At 45.4% G+C, this 21,339-nt stretch overlaps 1 protein-coding gene across 1 annotated transcript in view; it reads left to right on the plus strand.

Moving 5' to 3' along the window:
• Positions 1 to 7,750: 7,750 nt before the first annotated feature.
• Positions 7,751 to 21,339, plus strand: part of C6H17orf67 (chromosome 6 C17orf67 homolog) — a 44,393-nt gene continuing 30,804 nt past the window's right edge. Inside the window, exon 1 of the mRNA XM_083148632.1 lies at positions 7,751 to 9,411. Coding sequence (XP_083004758.1) covers positions 9,357 to 9,411 — 55 coding nt within the window. The 5' untranslated portion in view covers positions 7,751 to 9,356. The remainder of the gene's footprint in view (positions 9,412 to 21,339) is intronic.

Genomic DNA, 21,339 nt, shown 5'->3' on the forward strand with positions numbered 1-21,339 from the left:
ACACAACCAGCTAGCAGGGTAATGCCACAGCCGGGGGAAACTTATTATATAAGCTCCCGTGGCCAAAGCATTAACCCCCTGGCTGGTCAGCATGGGCAGGGGTCCTGGGGAAGTGGGGACCCCCCCAATGAAGGGGTCCCCCCCCTCCAGGACTTACCAGCCCATGCTGATAGTCCGGGGCTGTCCCCGATGCCCCTGGGCGGTGGGCATCGGGCTGATGGCTTGTGTAAAAAAAAGAAATACAACTATTGTTTTATACTGGCGAACTATGAGTCCCAGCAAGCCTACCCCGCATGCTGGGACTTGGAGAACCACAAGTCCCAGCATGCGGGGCATTAAAGGGCCCGCTGGCACTTGTAGTTCTGCAGTACAAAATAGTTAACAAAATCACACTGACACACTGTAAAATAAAAGTTTAATACACACAAAACACACACACACTGATACTTACCTACCTTGAGCCCGTAGGTCGGTCCCTGGATCCTGGGTCCGGGGCTCCAGGGCAGAAGAGTCCGGTTCCGGGGCCTTGGTCCTGGTTCCGGGGCTGGTCCTGGGGTTCCGGGGCTCCTGGGCTGCAGAATCCGGGGTCCGGGATCCGAGGTAGTCCCCAGGGGTACCTAAGGAAGCAAATCCAACTCACCTGGTCCCCGGCGACGACCTCGGAATCCTCTCCGGTGACAGCGCTTCTCCCATCTGGTAGCCGGCTCGCAGGACTTTGACAGGCGCAGAGATGTTTCCTCCTCAGCGTCTCTGCACAGAATGATTTCTGGCCAATCAGGAGCCGACTTTCTCCTCTGCTGGGCTTAATGAATATTCATCCTTGAATTGCTTCTTGTAGTCTGTATCCAGTGTGTCGACATTTTGGTCAACACGGTACTAATTATGCCGGCCCTGGATTGATTCTCATGTCTCTCTTCCCCCTCCCCTCTCTGCTTGAGTTACTTATTTCATTTTTGTTTGGCAGCATATACAGTGATACGATGTACCTGTTATCAAGTTTAATCCGCAATAACATTGTGTTTGCCTAGCATTATATCTTTTTCCACTAGCCTGCTATACATGCACTGTCTGCTTAAGTGTCTCACGTTTTTTACACTCTTTTTACTTATTATTGCAGGTCTCCGGTGGTCACCATAGCAACGGCCCAAGCCGTGCAGCTGCCTGTACTGAGGACGTCGTCCAGTGACGTCAGATGCGTGCGCCGGCGCGGGCTCGGGCGTGGAGACGCCGGGACTTGTCACTGGTGATTTCTTCTATAAAAGTAAGTGTTCTTTGTATGTATTTGTGTCTTTTAAAAATGTATTAAATTACCGAAACGTCAGACCAAAGCAGTTGTCGGTCTGCAATCATTTCATGAGAAAAACCCGTTCGAGTGCCGCCCCGTTGTATGATCTACTTCCAAGGCTATATATATATATATATATACACACATACACATACACAGTATATATACACCCACACATACACAGTATATATACACCCACACACATATATACATACATACATACATACATACAGTATATAGTCCGCAAATTCCCACACCAATTGATGTAGGATGTAAGGCACTCGCCAAAATAACAAGTATGGAGACTTTGTTATAAAATTAAAGGTGTTTCCTTAATTCCAGTAGTCAATCTTTCATATGGAGACACTTAAATAGCCTTCATTATGCCCTGACATTTTGGTCCTTAAAGCATGGACCTTTATCAAGGAGCTTGGGTCAGAAGAAGTAACGGCAATCAGTGCAGTAGATACAGATCTCTATTGTATTAGTGCCGAGGTGAGGGAGGTTAAGGCATCCACTCTTTTTGCATTTGAGGACCCCTATTTCCTTACCACCCCCATCCTCAAGCATGGGCTAGTGGGTGTGTTAATTGGTATGTGTGGATCAGAATGGAGCGACAAGACACTGATGGCTTCACAAGAATCGCTTTCAGAGTGGGCAGACGTCCTTCTCAGACTCCGATGCTGAACAAATTTTGGTACAGCAAAGTATGGCTGCAGCAGGAGGTGAAGAATCCGTGGACCGTCTATACGCTCAGCTGCTTCGTTTAAAAAAACGTGAATTAGATTTTTTGCTACACAGTATTTCCTTGTCGGACTATTACAGGGACAAAAAAATTCCAAGGGGATTTCGTATCAAGAATGCCCCAACGATAGTGAGATACAATATTGATTTCTGCCACAAATGGGCAGCAATCCTTAACAAAGCATCATTCGATCTAATGCTACTAGTGATCCAGGAAGCCACCAAAGAAATGGATTTGGCTAAAGAAAAAATTGCAACATTTCAGGCGGGACACTAGCAGATGATAATGGATGACAAAGAAGGTGATTGGGCTGCCAAACTGAAGTTGCAGGTGGAAAAATATCGTAAGAAACTGATACAGTTCAAATGGGATAAAGTCGCTACTGTGAACAGATTTTCTGGAGAACAAAGTCTATGAATGGGCTAATAATCTGACGGACAGGTCTCAAGCACAGCGTGGATGCAGACGCTACCAGCCTAGAGGTAGAGGCAGTGCCTCAAGGGGAACATTGAGTGCAGGTGATTCTTCTGCCAGCGATAAGGAGCAAACATGCCCTTCTACTTCATCTCAGGCACAATGGCCCCCTTTAGGGGTACATACCAGGGCCAAAATAGGAGCTATGGGCATCAAACTCATAGAGGGCATCAGTGGCAGAGAACCAAGAAAACCAAAGCAGCAGGAGAACCAGTAGTGTTCAACCTTTCTAAAAGGACACTATCACCTGAAGAGATATCTGTTTTGAATTTGGGACTGTCATTTGTCCCCACGAATTACCATGACGCTTTTAACACCAAAGTGTAAAATTACAAATTTGCCAGATCTCTCAGATTTAAAGAATATTTTGGAACTTGCAGCAACACTACATCTATGGAACAACTCCTGATATGGGCACCTTCAAGTGGTGACCCACAATCAAGTAATCCAAGAATTAAGTACCTTACAAGGATTATTGACCAAGCTAATCCAGTGCATTCTCCAACGACTATGATGCGCAATAATATGACCAAAATTCAGCAATGCGCTCTCAAAAAACTTCAAACCTATAATGACATCATGGTGCGATCTGCGGACAAGGGGGGTGCAGTGGTGATTCTGGATGTAGAATTCTACAAGTCAGATATCTACAAACACCTATCGGATTCAGTGGTGTATGAACGCCTGAATGCAGATCCAACACAAAAATTCAAACTGGAGGTGGACAACATCCTCAAGATAGCAATGGAAAGTACTATCATCACAAAGAAATGTTTGGACTCATTAACAACTAAATATCCAATTACTCCACTCCTGTATACCATACAGAAGCTGCATAAAAATGCCAAGGAACCACCAGGTAGGTCTATTATCTCCACTAGGGGATCTCTATATTATTTTATATCCCAGTATCTGGACGCATACCTCCAGCCAGTTGTTCAGGCACAGAAATCCTTTCTTAAAGACCCAGGGCATCTTGAGACTTGATGCCCTGGGTACCCTGTCTGGACCTGTTATTCTCTGCTCGCTTGATGTAGTGAGTCTATACATGAATATCCCACATCAGGATGGACTCTCGGCCACAAAAAGTTTGATACAGAACAGTCCTGAATACAAAGGTCCGGCTATTGAATTTTATTAATGTCTTCTGTACCTCACCTTGATGCAAAATTAATTTGTTTTTGATAGGGCCTATTATCTGCAACGTCTGGGCTGCGCGACGTATACGAATGCATATATGTTCCAGATGGAGAATAAGCTGATCCTTTCTCATCCAACACCTCAAGGCAACATTGCATTATATGTTTCATTGATGACATCCTGCTGATTTGGACAGGTGGGAAAGAGGACTTGGATGTAGTATTGTTTTATGCCATCAAATTTACATCATGTCAAAATCCATCTACCATCAGTTATCTGGATGTGCAAATTATGGTCTGTGGGAGCCAGTTGACATCACTTTTCCATAAAGACACAGACCACAGTATGCTATTAAAGTATGCTATCAAGTTTCCATCCCCCTGCAATGCCAGGGGTAGGATCAGGAATTACGAGCTGCGGCCATATCCTATTTGTCGTTAATTCACGAGACACAATTGGATCACGAATGGCACTAATTCTAAAATGGGCAGTGTTTCTTATTGGCAGCCAGAACTGCAACAAATTAGAAGTGCTGCATTTTCTACCGCATCACTACTCACTGCTGCTGGGTCCACGCCTCTAACCGTTGCAGTGCTTCCACTGCTGTGATCGGACATTTCATCCCAGCGCTGGGACCAAAAACTATGTCCCAGCATTGGGTGCCAAAATGCACCTCTCCACAGATACTCCACAAGTTCTGCAACTTTATTCACTGTTATTCACTTTTGTTCGGTCCTCCGAGCATTCGCACGGAGGACCAATGTTGGGCGTCTGCGCAGGTGCGTTTCTGCGCATGTGCAGATGTAGGGTGCTTGCGCCCATGGCAATTTTTCGGTTCGCTGGGTGTGCTTACCCATGACGGCGTGCAGGGGGCAGAGATGGGCTGCCCCATTACCATATGGGAACGCCCAGCGTTCCATGGGCATTTCCATGAGAATGCTGGGCATTCTCATGGCCATGAGGCTGTGACGCTGGTGGTGGGGGCGGGCAGCTGACATCACCGGATGTCAGCTGCCCACCCTTATCCGTGCCAGCGTGCACGCATATGTAAGTGACTTAAAAGTCACTTTTATATGCATGCACATACCACATCTTTCAATGATCGCCGACCATCGAAAGATGTGGGCGGTTACCCGAGGCATACAAATAGATGTTTATGCAAAACATCCATTCGCAGCCTGTGCAGGCAAACTCACACTTCGAGGGGGGCGGATGGGCATTCATTCGCCAGGCGAGGTTTGGTGGACTCGCAAAGCTGTGAATTCGCAGCCTTGCGAACCAAACATACTAACCCCCTTTGTCCCTAAACCAGTGGTTTCCAAACAATGGGGCAGATGTATTAAGCCTGGAGAAGAGATAAACTGGAGATAAAGTGGAGATAACTTGGAAGAGTTAACGCACCAACCAATCAGCTGTGTTTGAAATATGACAGTTGGGATCTGATTGGCTGGTGCGTTATCTCCTTCCACTTTATCTCCAGTTTATCTCTTCACCAGGCTTAATACATCTGCCCCTATGTACCTAGACACCCTCAGGTGCCTCAGTACACTGAATGGGCGCCTTGGGTTGGTGGTCCAGGACCAATTAAAATTATTTAAAAAGTTGGCCCATTGTTTTCCACTGCAGATCAAAGGAGCAAAAAGTAGACATTCAGGACCTGGGAGCTGCTGCAGAAGTAAAGTCATCTGCTGCCAATCTTGTCCAACTCAAGACCAAAGAGGACTTCCTTTAAAAATGGGGGTGCCACAAGGGCTGTCTTAGGGATACATTTACTGGAATATTAGTGAAGATGTGAATTTGCCCATAGCAACCAGTGTCTATTGTCTTCCAGAAGGTGCTAAATAAATAAGAAATAGAATCTGATTGGTTGCTATAGGCATCATCCCATCTTCAATAGAGCTCGCACTTTAAGAAATTTACCCCTTTGCGGTAAATTTCTTAAGATTTATTTTTATTCATTAACAGTTTCTTATATAGCGCAGCATATTCTGTTGCGCTTTACAAAGGAGACAGTGATACAACAAACTGGGTATTTACAGTCAAAGGTATGATGGCCCTGCATGCAAGCTTACAATCTGTAGAGAAATAGGCATTGATACACAAGGATATTCTTAGAGTGCAAGAATGCAAAGGTTCCTGGTGTGCTGTAACATATGGTGACCCAGCAGTGTGGCCATGGAAGGATGGAAAATTTGAAGAAAAGAGTGGATATGTGTGGACTGTATAGTGGGGATGTGATTAGATAGGAATGGTATATGAAGGTTAAGTGGCTGGTTCTGGAATTTGATAAGCTTGCCTGAAGAGGTGAGTTTTCAGGAAACGCTTATAGGTTTGGAGACTGGAGGAGAGTCTTATTGTGCTTGGGAAGGCATTCCACAGAGTGGGTGCAGCCCGAAGAATGTCCTTCAATTGGGAATGGGAGCGAGTAATGAGTGTGGATGAGAGACGCAGAACTTGTGAGGAGCGTAGAGGTCAGGTTGCGAGATATTTTGAGATAAGAGATGAGATGTATGTTGGTGTAGTTTGGTTTATGGCTTTGTGTGTAAGTAAAAGGATTTTGTATTGAATACGGTAGAATACAGGTAACCAATGAAGTGACTAACAGAGTAGCTTTGAAGACGATGAACGTCTGGCTAGGAAGATTAGCCTCGCAGCTGCATTCATGATGGACTGTAGTGGTGAGAATCTGTATTGGGGAAGGCCAATAAGGAGACTATTGCAATAATCAATGCGTGAGATGATAACATGGATTAGAGTTTTTGCAGTGTTTTGTGTAAGGTAAGGACGAATTTTTAATATGTTTTTTAGCTGCATGTGGCATGATTTCAAGACTGATTGAATGTGGGGAACAAAAGGAAAGTTCAGAGTTAAGGATAAGACCTAGGCAGCGAGCTTGAAAGGTAGGAATGATTGTCATATTCTCAACAGCACTGGAGATATCAGATTGGTAACTACTATTTATTGGAAATATAATTAATTCTGTTTTTTAAATATTAAGTTTGAGGTTGCAAGATGACATCCAGGATGAAACAGCAGAAAGGCATTCAGAGACACGGCTCAATCCAGATGGGGACAGGTCCGGGGAGGATAGGTATCATCTACCTACAGATGATCCTGAAATCCAACAGAGCTGATTAGTTTGCCAAGAGATAAGGTATAGATTGAGAAAAGCAGGGGACCTAAAATTGAACCCTGAGGTACTCCAACTGAAAGATCTAGCGAAGAGGAGGTAGAATCAGAGAAACGAACACTTAGATAGGTTAACTAGGTAGGATGAGAACCAAGAGAGGGCTGTGTCTTTAAGACCTAGGGATTTTAGTGTTTGTATGAGAAGTGTGTGGTTAACAGTGTCAAAGCAGCAGAGAGATATAGAAGAATTAGTAGTGAATAGTGGCCTTTAGACTTAACAGTGACCAGATCATTCACAACTTTTGTCAGTGCTGTCTCTGTGGAGTGTTGGGAACTAAAGCCTGTCTGAAGCAGGTCCAATAAGTTGTGCGAGTTAAGAAAGTGTGGGAGGCGAGTGTAGGCAAGTCTTTCAAGTAGTTTGGAGGTGCATGGAAGTTGAGAGATGGGAAGGTAGCTTGAGAGAGAGCTTGGGTCAGAATTCTGTTTTTTTTTTTTAGAATCGGAGTAATAACCGCGTGTTTGAACAATGAAGGAAAGCTACCAGTAGAGAAAGAAAGGTTACAGTTTTAGTTAAGATTGGGATGAGCACAGGATACAGAGATTTACAGAGATTTACTTATTTGTGAGGGTATAGGGGCAAGAGGAGAGGTAGTAGAGTGGGAGGAAGAGAAAAGTGCAGATACTTCATCTTCATTCGTGGGATCAAATGAAATAAATGCGACAGAGGGCTCAGGTAGGGAATTGAGTAGATCACCAACTTTTGTGTTGGAGCATACCAATTCATCTCTGATCTTGTCAATCTTATCCCTGAAGTAGGAAGCAAGATCTTGTGCATGGATAGTGGCTGGTGCCTTGGGTTTGGGAGGGTTGAGAAGTGATTTATATGGATTAAAAATAAGTTTTGGGTTTGAAGCTTGAGCAGAAATGAGAGTTTGGAAATATGTTTGTTTGGCAGTTTCAGTGTTTTAGAGTTTGAAGTAATAGAAGAGAGCATGCAGGTGATAAGGTTGTGATCTGAGAGAGGGAAAGTAGTAATGGTGAATTCAGACACTGAGCACAGCTTAGTGAATATAAGATCAAGGCAGTTGCCCTCCCGATGAGTAGAGGAGTCAGTCCATTGGGAGAGCATGAGAGAGGAGGTTAGAGAGAGTAGTTTGGAGGCATGAGTAGCAGATTTTGGGCTATCAATAGCAATGTTGAAGTCACCCATGATGATGGAGATGTCAGTGGCTTTTCCCGCACCTCCTGTAAATTCGGGACCTGTTAAATATGGTGCCAGAGTAGTTCTCCCACATTCCAAAAGTGTGCTACTTTGGTTTCCTTATCAAGAACCAGTTCTACCCAGTTCAACCGAAAAAGATAAACAGTTTGGCCTTAAAAAGACATAGAGCAGGAGAAGTATGATGATTCCTTGTGCAGAATAGCCTTGTGAGTCAGCTCTAACAACCGTCTTCCACAAAGGATTATATGGGGATGAGCAGAAAGAATACCAAACACTGCACACTCGGGCGTGACTGGCAGTATATTGACCAAGGAAGCCTCCACATATGCCACATACTCTTTCTAGTGCCTCTGAAGCAAGCAGGCCATAGGCAGAATAGTATCTATAAATCATGTTTCTTTCTGTCTTTTTCTTCCCCTTTCTGTTGACGCCAGAGGTGGATTTAAACCTCATGGGGTCCTAGGCAAGATACCATTTAGGGGCTCTCCTCCCTCCAACAACCCATAGCACTATATTTTTGCTTCTGATTGCAGGTGGCATCTATAGAGTAATTTGGCACATGCACAGTCTACCGATAAACGTTCAGCTGCATAAACATCGGCATAGATCTGAATCAGGCTTGAGGTCTTTTGGAACTAGGCTTAAAACCTGTGTCACATATTCAGTAAACTGACTCCCCACTTTAAATTTTAAATATTTTTAATCGTATCAAAGAATATAAAGGGACTTTGGGAGTATGGGCAGGTCCATGTAATGTCATATTGTCACTCGGTAGTCACGCAATGCTCCTCTGGGAACATTTTGGGTGAGCAGAATATCTGTATGTGGCCCCTTGGGACCTGCTGGGCTCTGGGCAGGCACCTACGTTGTCTTGTGGAAAATAAACCTCTTGTTGGTGCCATATATAACAAAAAATAATACAGCTCTCATGATTGGAATGATATTTGTGCTTTCAGCATTACCCTCCATTGTTTGACTGTGATGTTCCAGTGATCATCAGAACACTGGACATGGGGACATTTATTTGAAAATTGTCCTTGTATACTAATAACTATTTTTTTTTTAAATCCTACATTATTACTTATTGGAGTGGAAAAGCTGAGTGTCTTTACAGTGTAGCATTAACTGATGCTACCATTCACCATATTTTCTTCTCCTTGCGCCTTCTCATTGGTTGGGGGAATTAACATAAATTCTTGGAATGATCGCATCATAGTGTCTATACCAACCTGCTGCAGACCATAAAAATCCTTCAGGAAGAAGGGGGAGATATCTGTTTTTGCTGACGTCGATCCTTTAAGAGATCTGTTTCTTCATACGTGGTGTTCAGTACTGGAACAGCAAGCAGACGAGAGACCAAAATGAAGGTGTTTGTAGCACTGATTCTATGTGTGGTGCTTCTGGCTGTTTTCACCGGTAAGCGGCTACAAGATTATTTGATTATTGACTTACCTCAAACTACAGTACATAGACTACTCTAAGCTCTGTACACTATTTGTTAGCAAGGCAACTTGTGCACTAACCAATGCATTTATTTTATTTTGATGCAATTTGTATTCATACTATATTGTAATGAGTGTTTAGGAGTATTGAGTAGTTATGAGTAGTGTTCTATTGCATTTGTAAAAACACACACACACACACACACACACACACACACACACACACACACACACACACACACAACATTATATTCACTTCCAAATCATTATTCCTCCTGTATACATAGTAGAGATTCAGTTTTTCTTTACAGTAAACAATTATATTTAAACATGAGGAGAACTTAATAAGTTCTATGTATACAAATAATGTTCAGTACTTTCTAAACAGTTTGCAGGTGTCTTCAGGACACACAATGCAGTCGAAACTTGAAAATGATTACTAATAGTGTCTACTCATAGGGACAACATTGCTGGTTAGTCAGCCCATCTCATTCTGTTGCAAAGTAAAACAGATTGTGAGCAGCAATAACATTCTAAACAGTTTGAAAATTCCCGTCATGTCTGATGTCCCGGGAGGATGCCATGCCACTGAATGAACACTTTTGTCTATTCATTTTTCTGCAGACTTAGTTTAACATCACTGTAAAATAACACAACTTTCCCCTGTTGGTTAACCGATTCAAGAAACTCAGGACAGTTCCTGTACTGATTGAAGAGCTTTGGACTGAGTGTGAGTGAGTTTAAATTTTAAATGGAAGCTTCATTGAATAGACGTATTGTACGGCATGTGGGCTTGAATATATATATATATATATATATATATATGTGTATTTTCTTAGATATACTTTCCTATAGCTACTGATTTGCATGAATCTTTTTTTTTTTAATAAAATCTCAGCAACAAAAACACATCTCCAATTGGTCCGTTCATTGAAACTCCTTCAAAAAATAATTTAAATGTTTAAGGTGTTATTCCTGCTTAAAGTAAGTTATTTTGAAGTGATACTGAATTTCTTTGTGTACTATGGACACTTGACTCTTCCAGCGTGATGTACTACAGTCTGAGTCCGCTGGAGGGGTGGAATGGTGGCTGAATGAGCGGTCATCGAGCATTTTCTTTTAAGTGGCAATCAGTTGCAAGGCAAAACCATGCCTTGTAAATGATTGCCGCTTTAAGAAAACTTTTAAGTTTGGCCAACATCTCGCACCTCTAGCAAATTCGGGCTGTATTACATCCCACAATTTATCTTCAACATTATTTATGATTGTTTCAGAAAAGCTGTTGGCTGTCTTACACTGCGTATGGGGGGTGTGTCACACGCAGCCGCGACGGAGCGCGGCGGGTACAGTACTCACCCGTCCGCGCCCGCCGCCGGCTAGCGTGTGCAGGCTCCACTCTGAGGTGGGCAGGTGGGGGCAGCGCTGGGTAGAGGCGGCAGCGACGGAACATCAGGTAGCAGCGTCCTTGACGATTGCGGCGCCGGGAGGCCGGCGGCGCCATCTTGAGTAAGGGCAGGTAGCGGATTGGGCCAGAGTAGAGAGTTCCTCCTCATCCTGCACGGACAGCCAATGGCAGCCACTCCCTGGGGATTTAGTGGAGCTGCCCAGGCTGATCCGTGTCAGTGCAATGAGTCTTCTGAGTCGTTCACAACTCCGAGCTGACTCCTGGATCCTGGTTCTCTCTCCTGACTCTGGTGCCTTGCTCCCTGCACCTTATCCAAGGAAGGTTTTCTCCTGACACCAATGCTGCAAGCGCTATCTAGTGCTGGTCCCTGCTTGTTCCAGAATTCCCTTTCTTCATCATCCATCCATTCCATCCTCTTCCAGTCTTCCGGATCCATTTCTTCCCTCACCAAATCAACCTCTTCCTGCATCTTCTTCTATGTACTCTGGCTCACCTAAAGACTGGTTCCAGAATTACCACTGGCAGTATATTGTGCTGGACTTATTGATTTATTCTTTTGCCACTTAAAGAAGTATTTAAGTGAACTTATTATTTATGAAATCAGTTATTAAACCTGCACGTTTCAATCCTACTCGCCCTGGTCCGTCTCCAGCTTCTGTGCACCACACGACTCCATCCAGCCCTTCTGCCGTGACAGTTTGCACTGACCCGATGGAATCGGGTGAAGCACAGGCTTCCATGACGGATGTTCTTCAAGGCATCATGGCTCGCCTGGAACAAGTAGAAACCACCCAGCGTCAAGTGGCTCACTTCCTCCAGTCCTTGTCACCACCTCAGGCGGCTCCCTCAGCTTCGGCCGCACCCACTGCTGGAGTCTCTGCCCCTCCTGCTCCTGCGAGTCCATCTGTTCCTCACCATCTACAGCTGTCGACACCCAGTAAATATGACGGGTCTCCGAGAGGATGTCGAGGATTCCTAAATCAATGTGACGTGCATTTTACCCTCCAGCCTTCCAATTTCCCTTCGCCCAAAACCCGGGTGGCCTACATCGTATCCCTACTGGCTGGTCCAGCCCTGGAGTGGGTGTCCCCCCTCTGGGAGCGTGCGGACCCTCTTCTCAATAATTATGAAGAGTTTGTGGCCTCCTTCCGTCGTATATTCGACGAGCCCGGCAGAGTGTCCTCTGCAGCCACGGAGATCCTGAGGATTCGTCAAGGCAGTCGCCCTGTGGGACAATATGTCGTACAGTTCCAAACCCTGGCGTCCGAACTTCGATGGAACGAAGAGGCTCTCGTATCTGCCTTCTGGAACGGTCTGGCTGGGCGCATCAAAGACGAGTTAGCAACTCGCGATCCTCCTTCCACCCTGGCAGAACTCATCTCCCTATGTACCAAAGTCGACCTGCGACTCCAAGAACGCCAACTTGAGAGGAATCGTTCTGATCGCCTTCGTCCTCGTTTCTCTCCCAATGTTGCTCCGGGTCCCAAGGCAATTCCTTCGCCTGCTGCACCAGCTGATGAACCCATGCAAATCAATCGTTCCCGCCTGTCCCTCGAGGAGAAGTTCCGAAGAAGGCGAGAGAATTTGTGTATGTACTGTGGCTCATCTGCTCACCTATTGGCTGCCTGCCCACTGCGGCCGGGAAACGACCGCTCCTAATCCCCCCGAGGGAGGTCCGATTAGGAGTATTGTTTTCATCTCCCTCTTCTACTGACTCTACTATTCCAGTGACTCTTGTGTGTCCCCAAGGCGAGAGAAGACTTCAGGCCTTATTGGATTCTGGAGCAGCGGGGAACTTCCTTTCTTCTTCTTTTGTCAATCAGCATGCCCTGCCTGTGCAACCTCTGGATCATTCGCTGGTCCTCACGGCTGTGGATGGGAGTCGAATTCGGAGTGGACAAATCACTCATCAAACCATTCCGCTGAAGTTGCTCATCGGAGCCTTACATCAAGAGACCATTCAATTCTTCATTCTTCCACAATCTTCTCATCAAATGGTCCTGGGTCTTCCCTGGCTCTCCAAACATAATCCACAAATTGATTGGACCACTATGGAGATCAAGGCCTGGGGAACAGTCTGCCAGTCTACTTGCATTCCTCAGGTCCTTCCGGTCTACCAGACCCATCCACAATGTGAGGATAACTGCTCTTCATCTTCTTCAGCTCCACCCTTGTCTATACCCGTACCGTATCGTCCATTTACAGATGTCTTCAGTAAAGGAGGTGCTGACACTTTACCTCCCCACCGGCCTTGGGACTGCCCAATAGAATTGATGGCTGGGAAATTTCCTCCTCGTGGCCGCATCTATCCTCTGTCGCTACCCGAGACTGAGGCCATGTCCTTGTACATCCAAGAGAACTTAAACAAGGGGTTCATCCGACCTTCTACCTCTCCGGCCGGGGCTGGGTTTTTCTTTGTGAAAAAGAAAGATGGCGGTCTTCGGCCTTGTATCGACTATAGAGGTCTGAACGACATCACTATAAAGAATCGCTATCCCTTACCCCTTATCACAGAACTGTTTGATAAGATCAGAGGAGCGACTGTCTTCACCAAATTGGACCTACGAGGGGCCTACAACTTGATACGAATCCGTTCCGGTGACGAGTGGAAGACGGCTTTTAATACAAGAGACGGTCACTATGAATATCTGGTGATGCCCTTCGGCCTTTGCAACGCCCCTGCCGTCTTCCAACAGTTCCTGAATGATATCTTCCGGGACTTGCTGTACCATTCCATTGTAGTCTATCTAGACGATATACTCATCTTCTCCTCCAATCTTCAACATCACAGACAGACCGTGTCCGAGGTGCTACGACGTCTTCGTCAAAATCAACTATTCTGTAAGTTGGAAAAATGCGTTTTTGAAGTCACCTCCATTCCATTCTTAGGCCACATTCTCTCTGCTACTGGTATCGAGATGGATCCAGAGAAGGTGAGAGCGATCCAAGACTGGGCACCTCCCACGACACTCAAGGGAATTCAGAGATTTTTAGGATTCTCAAATTATTACCGGCGATTCATCCGGAACTTCTCTACCATCGCTGCTCCCCTCACAGCTCTTACCCACAAAGGAGTTGATCCAAGTCAATGGCCGCCAGAAGCATTCTCAGCCTTCCAACAGTTAAAGAGGGCGTTTATGACGGCACCCATTCTCCTCCAACCAGATCTCGACAAGCCCTTCATCCTCGAGGTGGACGCATCCTCGGAAGGTATTGGGGCCATCTTGTCACAAAAAGGAGAGGATCAAGAATTACATCCTTGTGCTTTCCTCTCCAAAAAATTCCTTCCGGCAGAGAAGAATTACCCCATTGGGGAACAAGAGTTACTTGCTGTCAAAACTGCGTTAGAGGAGTGGCGATACCTTCTGGAGGGTGCGCGGCATAAGATCACCGTGTATTCAGATCACAAGAATTTGTCCTTTCTCAAACAAGTTCAATGCCTCACTGCTCGTCAAGCCCGATGGGCTATGTTTTTCGAACGTTTTAATTTTCAAATTAAATTTCGACCTGGCACCACTAATATTAAAGCTGACGCCCTATCCCGTTCCTTTGAAACGACTTCTGATATAGAGATTCTTCCTCGTCCAATCCTTGATCCAGTGGTTTTTGCTCAAGTGTCCGTACAGCCAATTCCTCCTCCAGGCAAGACGTTTGTGCCTCTCGAACTGCGAAAAAAAATATTATCATGGGCACATTCCTCCCGTTTCGCAGGTCACGCAGGAATACAGAAGACCTTGATGTTCCTGTCACGTTCTTATTGGTGGCCAACCATTCGTCACGACGTCACCAACTTCATCGCGTCTTGTGTAAAATGTGCTCAGCATAAGGTGCCCAGAACAACTCCTGTTGGTCCTCTCCGTCCTCTGGCCATTCCCACAGAACCCTGGACTCATCTATCTATGGACTTCATTTGCGAGTTACCTCCTTCCAAAGGTCATACAGCAATCTGGGTAGTGGTTGACCGATTCTCAAAAATGGTCCATTTCGTCCCACTAAAAGGTCTTCCCTCTGCTCCAGTACTGGCTCAGCTATTCATTTCCACCATTTTTAAATTACATGGTCTGCCCAAAGAAATTGTGTCTGATCGCGGAGTACAGTTCGTGGCGAAATTCTGGAGAGCTCTCTGTGCCACGGTAAAGGTTAATCTCAAGTTTTCTACTGCCTTTCATCCCCAGACCAACGGCCAGACGGAACGGGTGAATCAGGACTTGGAGGCCTTTATTCGATTGTTCATCTCGTCCTCTCAAGATGACTGGGTAGATCTCCTCCCGTGGGCAGAATTTATGCATAACAACTCCTATCACTCTTCCTCCGGAACCACGCCCTTCTTTACCGTATTTGGTAAACATCCACGATCTCCAGACTTCTCAGAATTACCCTCTTCTGAAGTTCCTGCAGCGACCACTTCCCTCCAACGCTTTGCGAAGATTTGGTCGGATGTCCACACCGCTCTCCTTAAATCTTCTGCTCGATACAAGAGAATGGCGGACAGGAAAAGAAGAGCAGCGCCCAGATTAAAACTCGGGGATCGGGTATGGCTATCTACCCGTCATATACGCCTCCGTCTGCCTTCTATGAAACTGGCTCCCCGGTACATTGGGCCATATGCTATCACCCAAGTCATTAATCCAGTCGCTTATAGACTTCAACTTCCTCCTTCCCTAAGGATCTCGAATTCCTTTCATGTGTCCCTCCTCAAGCCTTTAAGATTGAACTCTTATCAGAAGAAGGTTCCCAAACCACCCAAGATTAACTCCGAGAGTGGGATCGAATTCGAGGTAAGACGTATCATAGACTCTCGTCACCGCAATGCTCGTACTCAGTATCTGGTGGAGTGGGTCGGTTTTGGTCCTGAAGAGAACTCTTGGGTGGACTCCGTTGATTTGCATGCTCCAAAGCTGATTAAGCAATTTCTGCAGCGAAATCCTCACAAGGCCCATAGGCGTCCTGGGGCCACCCTGAAAAGGGGGGGTACTGTCACACGCAGCCGCGACGGAGCGCGGCGGGTACAGTACTCACCCGTCCGCGCCCGCCGCCGGCTAGCGTGTGCAGGCTCCACTCTGAGGTGGGCAGGTGGGGGCAGCGCTGGGTAGAGGCGGCAGCGACGGAACATCAGGTAGCAGCGTCCTTGACGATTGCGGCGCCGGGAGGCCGGCGGCGCCATCTTGAGTAAGGGCAGGTAGCGGATTGGGCCAGAGTAGAGAGTTCCTCCTCATCCTGCACGGACAGCCAATGGCAGCCACTCCCTGGGGATTTAGTGGAGCTGCCCAGGCTGATCCGTGTCAGTGCAATGAGTCTTCTGAGTCGTTCACAACTCCGAGCTGACTCCTGGATCCTGGTTCTCTCTCCTGACTCTGGTGCCTTGCTCCCTGCACCTTATCCAAGGAAGGTTTTCTCCTGACACCAATGCTGCAAGCGCTATCTAGTGCTGGTCCCTGCTTGTTCCAGAATTCCCTTTCTTCATCATCCATCCATTCCATCCTCTTCCAGTCTTCCGGATCCATTTCTTCCCTCACCAAATCAACCTCTTCCTGCATCTTCTTCTATGTACTCTGGCTCACCTAAAGACTGGTTCCAGAATTACCACTGGCAGTATATTGTGCTGGACTTATTGATTTATTCTTTTGCCACTTAAAGAAGTATTTAAGTGAACTTATTATTTATGAAATCAGTTATTAAACCTGCACGTTTCAATCCTACTCGCCCTGGTCCGTCTCCAGCTTCTGTGCACCACACGACTCCATCCAGCCCTTCTGCCGTGACAGGGTGGGTTGGTTCCGAGCAATGAGACCAATCAAAAGCTGCAATATTAAAAAAATCAACAATTTTAAACTGCTGTTAAATAGATATGCTGGTTCCATATTACAAGACCATAGGAACCCTTGGTGAACTGGCTTCCTGGAGAAATTCCTGGGGCAATGCTTAAAGTAATGGTTAGGAGGGAACAGGTTAGTACAATTTAGGTAATAAGTTTTAAATCTTGTCATATAATAGTGGTCATACATTTAATAGCCATCTATCTTCTGTCTATAAATGATTTAGAAACTATATATATGTTTATGAAAATGATTATAATGCATAGGGGCAGATGTATTAAGCCTTAACAAGAGATACATGCAAGGGTGATAAAGAGAGATAAATATCCAGCCAATCACCTGCTAACTGCCATGTTATAGGCTGTGTTTGAAAAAAGTCAGTAAGGAGCTGATTGGCTGGACGTTTAGCTCTCTTTATAACCCTTGCATTTATCTCGTGTTAAGGCTTAATACATCTGCTCATAGTGACATATAATAGAGAGATAACTTACATTTAACATAAACACAGAAATAAGATAACTCTGCAATATGTAATTTGATATATTTAGTTCCCTTGTACACTTAAAGCCAGTATGTTAAGCAGCACCAACATGCTAAGAGAACTGAAAATTCCACTCATGTCTTGTGGAATGTATTTTCCCATGAGGGTGATGCTCCACTGAAGGAAGACTTTTGTCTATTCATTTTTAACACACTTGCATTAACATCTCTAAAAACAAACATTCCTCTGTTCATACCTGCACAGATTTTCAAAGCTGCAGACAGGTCTTTTAGGGGTTAATTAGTTAGGAAAGTTTTTATTTTACTTGTATAATGGATTTTATAATTAAGAGGTGTCAACTTGTAAATTGCAATACTGGAGGTATTGAATAGGGTTACCACCTATCCGGGATTACTCCAGACAGTCCGGCAATTAAGCCCGGTGTCTGGAGTCCAGATAGGTGTCGTTAGCAGAGTATACAATGTCCAGGAAAAAACAGTGTCCGGCAGCTGCACCAACGAGCAGGTCCGCGGCAATTTCAAATCTTGCGCCGTCTCGCGAGCCAATCAAAACTCGCGGTCCAGTAATAGCTCGGACCTGCTCTGATACAGCCGGGCTGCGCAACACTCTCTGCCCGGCTGCCTGCCGCTTTTACCATTCTTAAACTCCCCCGTGGCAATGAGCATTTCACTCCCCCCTGGCAATAAGCATTTCACTCCCAGTGGCAATGAGCATTTTACTCCCCCATAGCAATGAGCATGTAATCCCCCATGGCATCGAGCGTGAAAGCCTTGGCATTGAGCAAGAAACCCCTAGAAATTAACATGTAGGTACTTATGTGGCATAATGTGTAATGAGCATCACTGTGTGTGGCATAATGTGGAATTGGCATCATGGTGTGTGGCATAATGGGTAATGGGCATTATAGTGTGTAACATAACATGCAAGTGGCATTAAGGTGTAAAAATTCAAGAATAGAAGAAGCAAAAGTAAACAAAACATGATAAGATGGGTCATGGGGCGCGTAAATGGGAGGGCTGTCAGAGGGCGGGCCACTGTCTGGGAATCTCTTAACACCCTAGTTTTGAACTGTACTGGTAAATGTGGTACTGTCAAATCCGTATAGTTGTGATATACAGTATATCTTATGCAGAGGTCTATTCATTATTCCAAAGTGTCAAGCTCTGAAAATACTAAATTTTCAAAGCTTCAAATCCTCAGATGGCACTGATTCCTTGACAATGGGTCCCAAGTTGTGAAGAGGGAACCTATCAGATCCCTCCGCCCCTGTTCGACTCCCTCTTCCGGAAGTCACACATGTGCCAACCCAAGTTCATTCATTCCCACCCATACAAAATGATTTTGATTAATTATCAGGAGCTACCGGACCCCCCTGTAATGAATAGACATCTGAAGGGGGAGCTGGGGATCACTTACAATTTGGCATATAGTCTATCATATCTAAAAACTCATTGCATAAGTTCAGTGGATATATAGCTTCTTCCAAAATTGCTTATGCTGTCAACACATACAGTACTTTTTGTGCCAAATAGACAGCAAGGCTATCTGGTGGATGAGTAAAAGTTGTCCAAAGAGATATATTTCCCAAAATATATCTGATTATAAGTAGTATGGGAAGATAATCAGGTCCAAAGTGCAACTGGATAAATATATATACCACAAGATTCCACAATTATAAATGAAAATGTGTAACTATATATATATATATATAGATGCATCACTGTGTGTATGTGTGCATTTGTATGTACATACAGTAGGAAGAACAGCGGAATCCCATTGGACACAAACAGATCTCACGGTAAGTACTAGGCTTGTGGTTATGCACTAGAGGGAGGGCTAGGTTAAGGCTGCAGGATCAGGCAGCCAGGGTGGGCTGAGGAAAGCAAGGAGGGGTCTCCAATATGGCCCTCACACTGGCCCCTAAACCCCACCCCAATATGGCCACAGTGCAGGGATAGGCTGGGTTAAGTGGCATGCTCCCACAATGATGAAATGGAGGGCACATGTCACAATATAAATCATACCTGTCAGCACAATACTGGATTCCACTGGGTGTAATCATAGTTAAAAGGCAAGGCAAATTTTCAGTACATGGTAGCATGGGACATAAGGAAGGTAGAACAAAGGACAAGTTTGAAAGTGAAATATAGGAGTAATAAGTATCAGGAATCAGACTTTTGGGAACATTCTGGATACATGAAACTCTAAGATACACCTTACAATGACCAAGTGTTCCATGCACAGAGAGCTCTAATTAAATAAGTTGGACTTGATGTTGTCATCAGGAGCAGTTTGAAAAGTCATCTGATCATATGTGCTGCAGTATCACTGAGGTCATAGCTTCTGGGCGAGAAGCAGTGGGCAATGGCAGAAAAATGCCTCAATCCATACTGGCGCACAAGCCACCGTAACATGCTTGCCAATATGGCCACTGTGAGCTTGGGATGGGTATTGGCAGTATAATTTTACTGAGATGACGGGTGCAATATTAATAAATTAGAAAAAGTATTGGGATTCCAGGGCATTCAAATCCTCAAAGTAATGATAATACAATTCAGAGATACAGTATTGTTTACATACATATATTAGTGCAAATGTATGATAAGCCCCCAAGCCATTGTCAAGGCTCTATGTCTAGATCCTTGTTCAACTAGTTCTATGCTATCTGCTTTGCAGGGGCGGATCCAAGAGAAAATGGCAGGGGGGGCATCATGATAGGGGATGGGGAGGGGCAAGGTGGGTGTTAGTCATGCTAGTGTGTTCGCTCACAGAGTGGAGAGGGATAGGAGGAGAGCAGATAGAGGATTACAAATAGGCCATGGCATTTAAAGTACACAAGCCCACCTTGGGGTCAAAAGTGAGGGTGTGGCCACTCAGAAGGGGGTAGTGTACCACACCATATACCACTTCTACACATTATGCATCAAAATAGTAGACCCTATTATACTTGCTCCTTACACATGATTCCAAATGGAATGAGCCAAAATTTACATATTGCCACATGGATTGAGCCAAAATTCACATAATGCCTCATGGATTGAGCCAAAATTCACATAATGCCACACGGAATGAGCCAAAATTACCATGCCACACAGATTAAGCCAAAATTCACAATAAATTCCATAAACGGACATTGGGTGGCAAAAATTTACACCGTAATGCCCATTACACGTTAAGCCACACACCATAATGTCCATTACATATTATGCCAAACACCGTAATGCCTATTACAAAATATGCTACATAAGTGCTGCTTACTTACATGCTTGTTGCCAGGGGTTCCATGCTCATTGCCAGGGGTTCCATGCTCATTGCCATGTGGGATTACATGATCATTGCCATGTGGGAATAAATGCACATATACCCTCGGTTACAAGGGGACAGCTGCCGCCGGGAAGAACTGTAACCACTGACAGCTGGGCAGAGAGCCGGGGGCTGCCTGGCTGTATTCACAGTGCTGCATGTCCCGGCTATATGAAATCTTGCGCTCCCGTCTGCGGGGTCTCAGGAGTGGCAGTGGAGGCTCCTGGCTGCCAGACCCAGTAGGCTGCAGTGCGAGATTTCAAATAGCTGGGACGTGCAGTGCTCTGAATACAGCCAGGCAGCCCCTGGCTGTCAGTGCTTACAGTTTTTCCCGGTGGCAGCAGTCCCACACCCTGTTACCGCGAGTGGCACTACATGCCCGGCGGCAGGGGCGTAACTAGAAGTTTGAGGGCCCCATAGTAAAATATTGAAAGGGCCCCCTCCTACCATTTTCTCTATAATAGAATAGAATATAATCAACTTTATTGGCCATGTATGCTAGCGCACACTAGGAATTTTTTTGCAGATTACAGTTAAGCATCAAGCAGGGATGAAGGGGGGGGGGGAGGACATTACATACGTTACATTAAGAAATTACATACTGGGGCACATGCCTGCCGAGCTGGAGCAGTACAGTTATCACACAGGAACATACACCCGCCGAGCTGCCCAGCGCCTAGGCAGCCATCAGCAGCGCCACTGGTCGCTGCAGCAGCGAGGTCGGTGACAATATGAGCAGGGACAGTACAGTTTATCACACAGGGCACACATACCCGCCGAGCTGCACAACGCCTAGGCAGCCCTCAGCGGCGCCACTGGTAATTGCAGCAGACAGGTGGGTAACAGTATGAGCACAGTATGAGGTAACAGTATGAG

The sequence above is a fragment of the Crinia signifera genome, chromosome 6 (genome assembly GCF_055691185.1).
Source record: "Crinia signifera chromosome 6, ASM5569118v1, whole genome shotgun sequence".
Taxonomy (NCBI): Eukaryota; Metazoa; Chordata; class Amphibia; order Anura; family Myobatrachidae; genus Crinia; species Crinia signifera.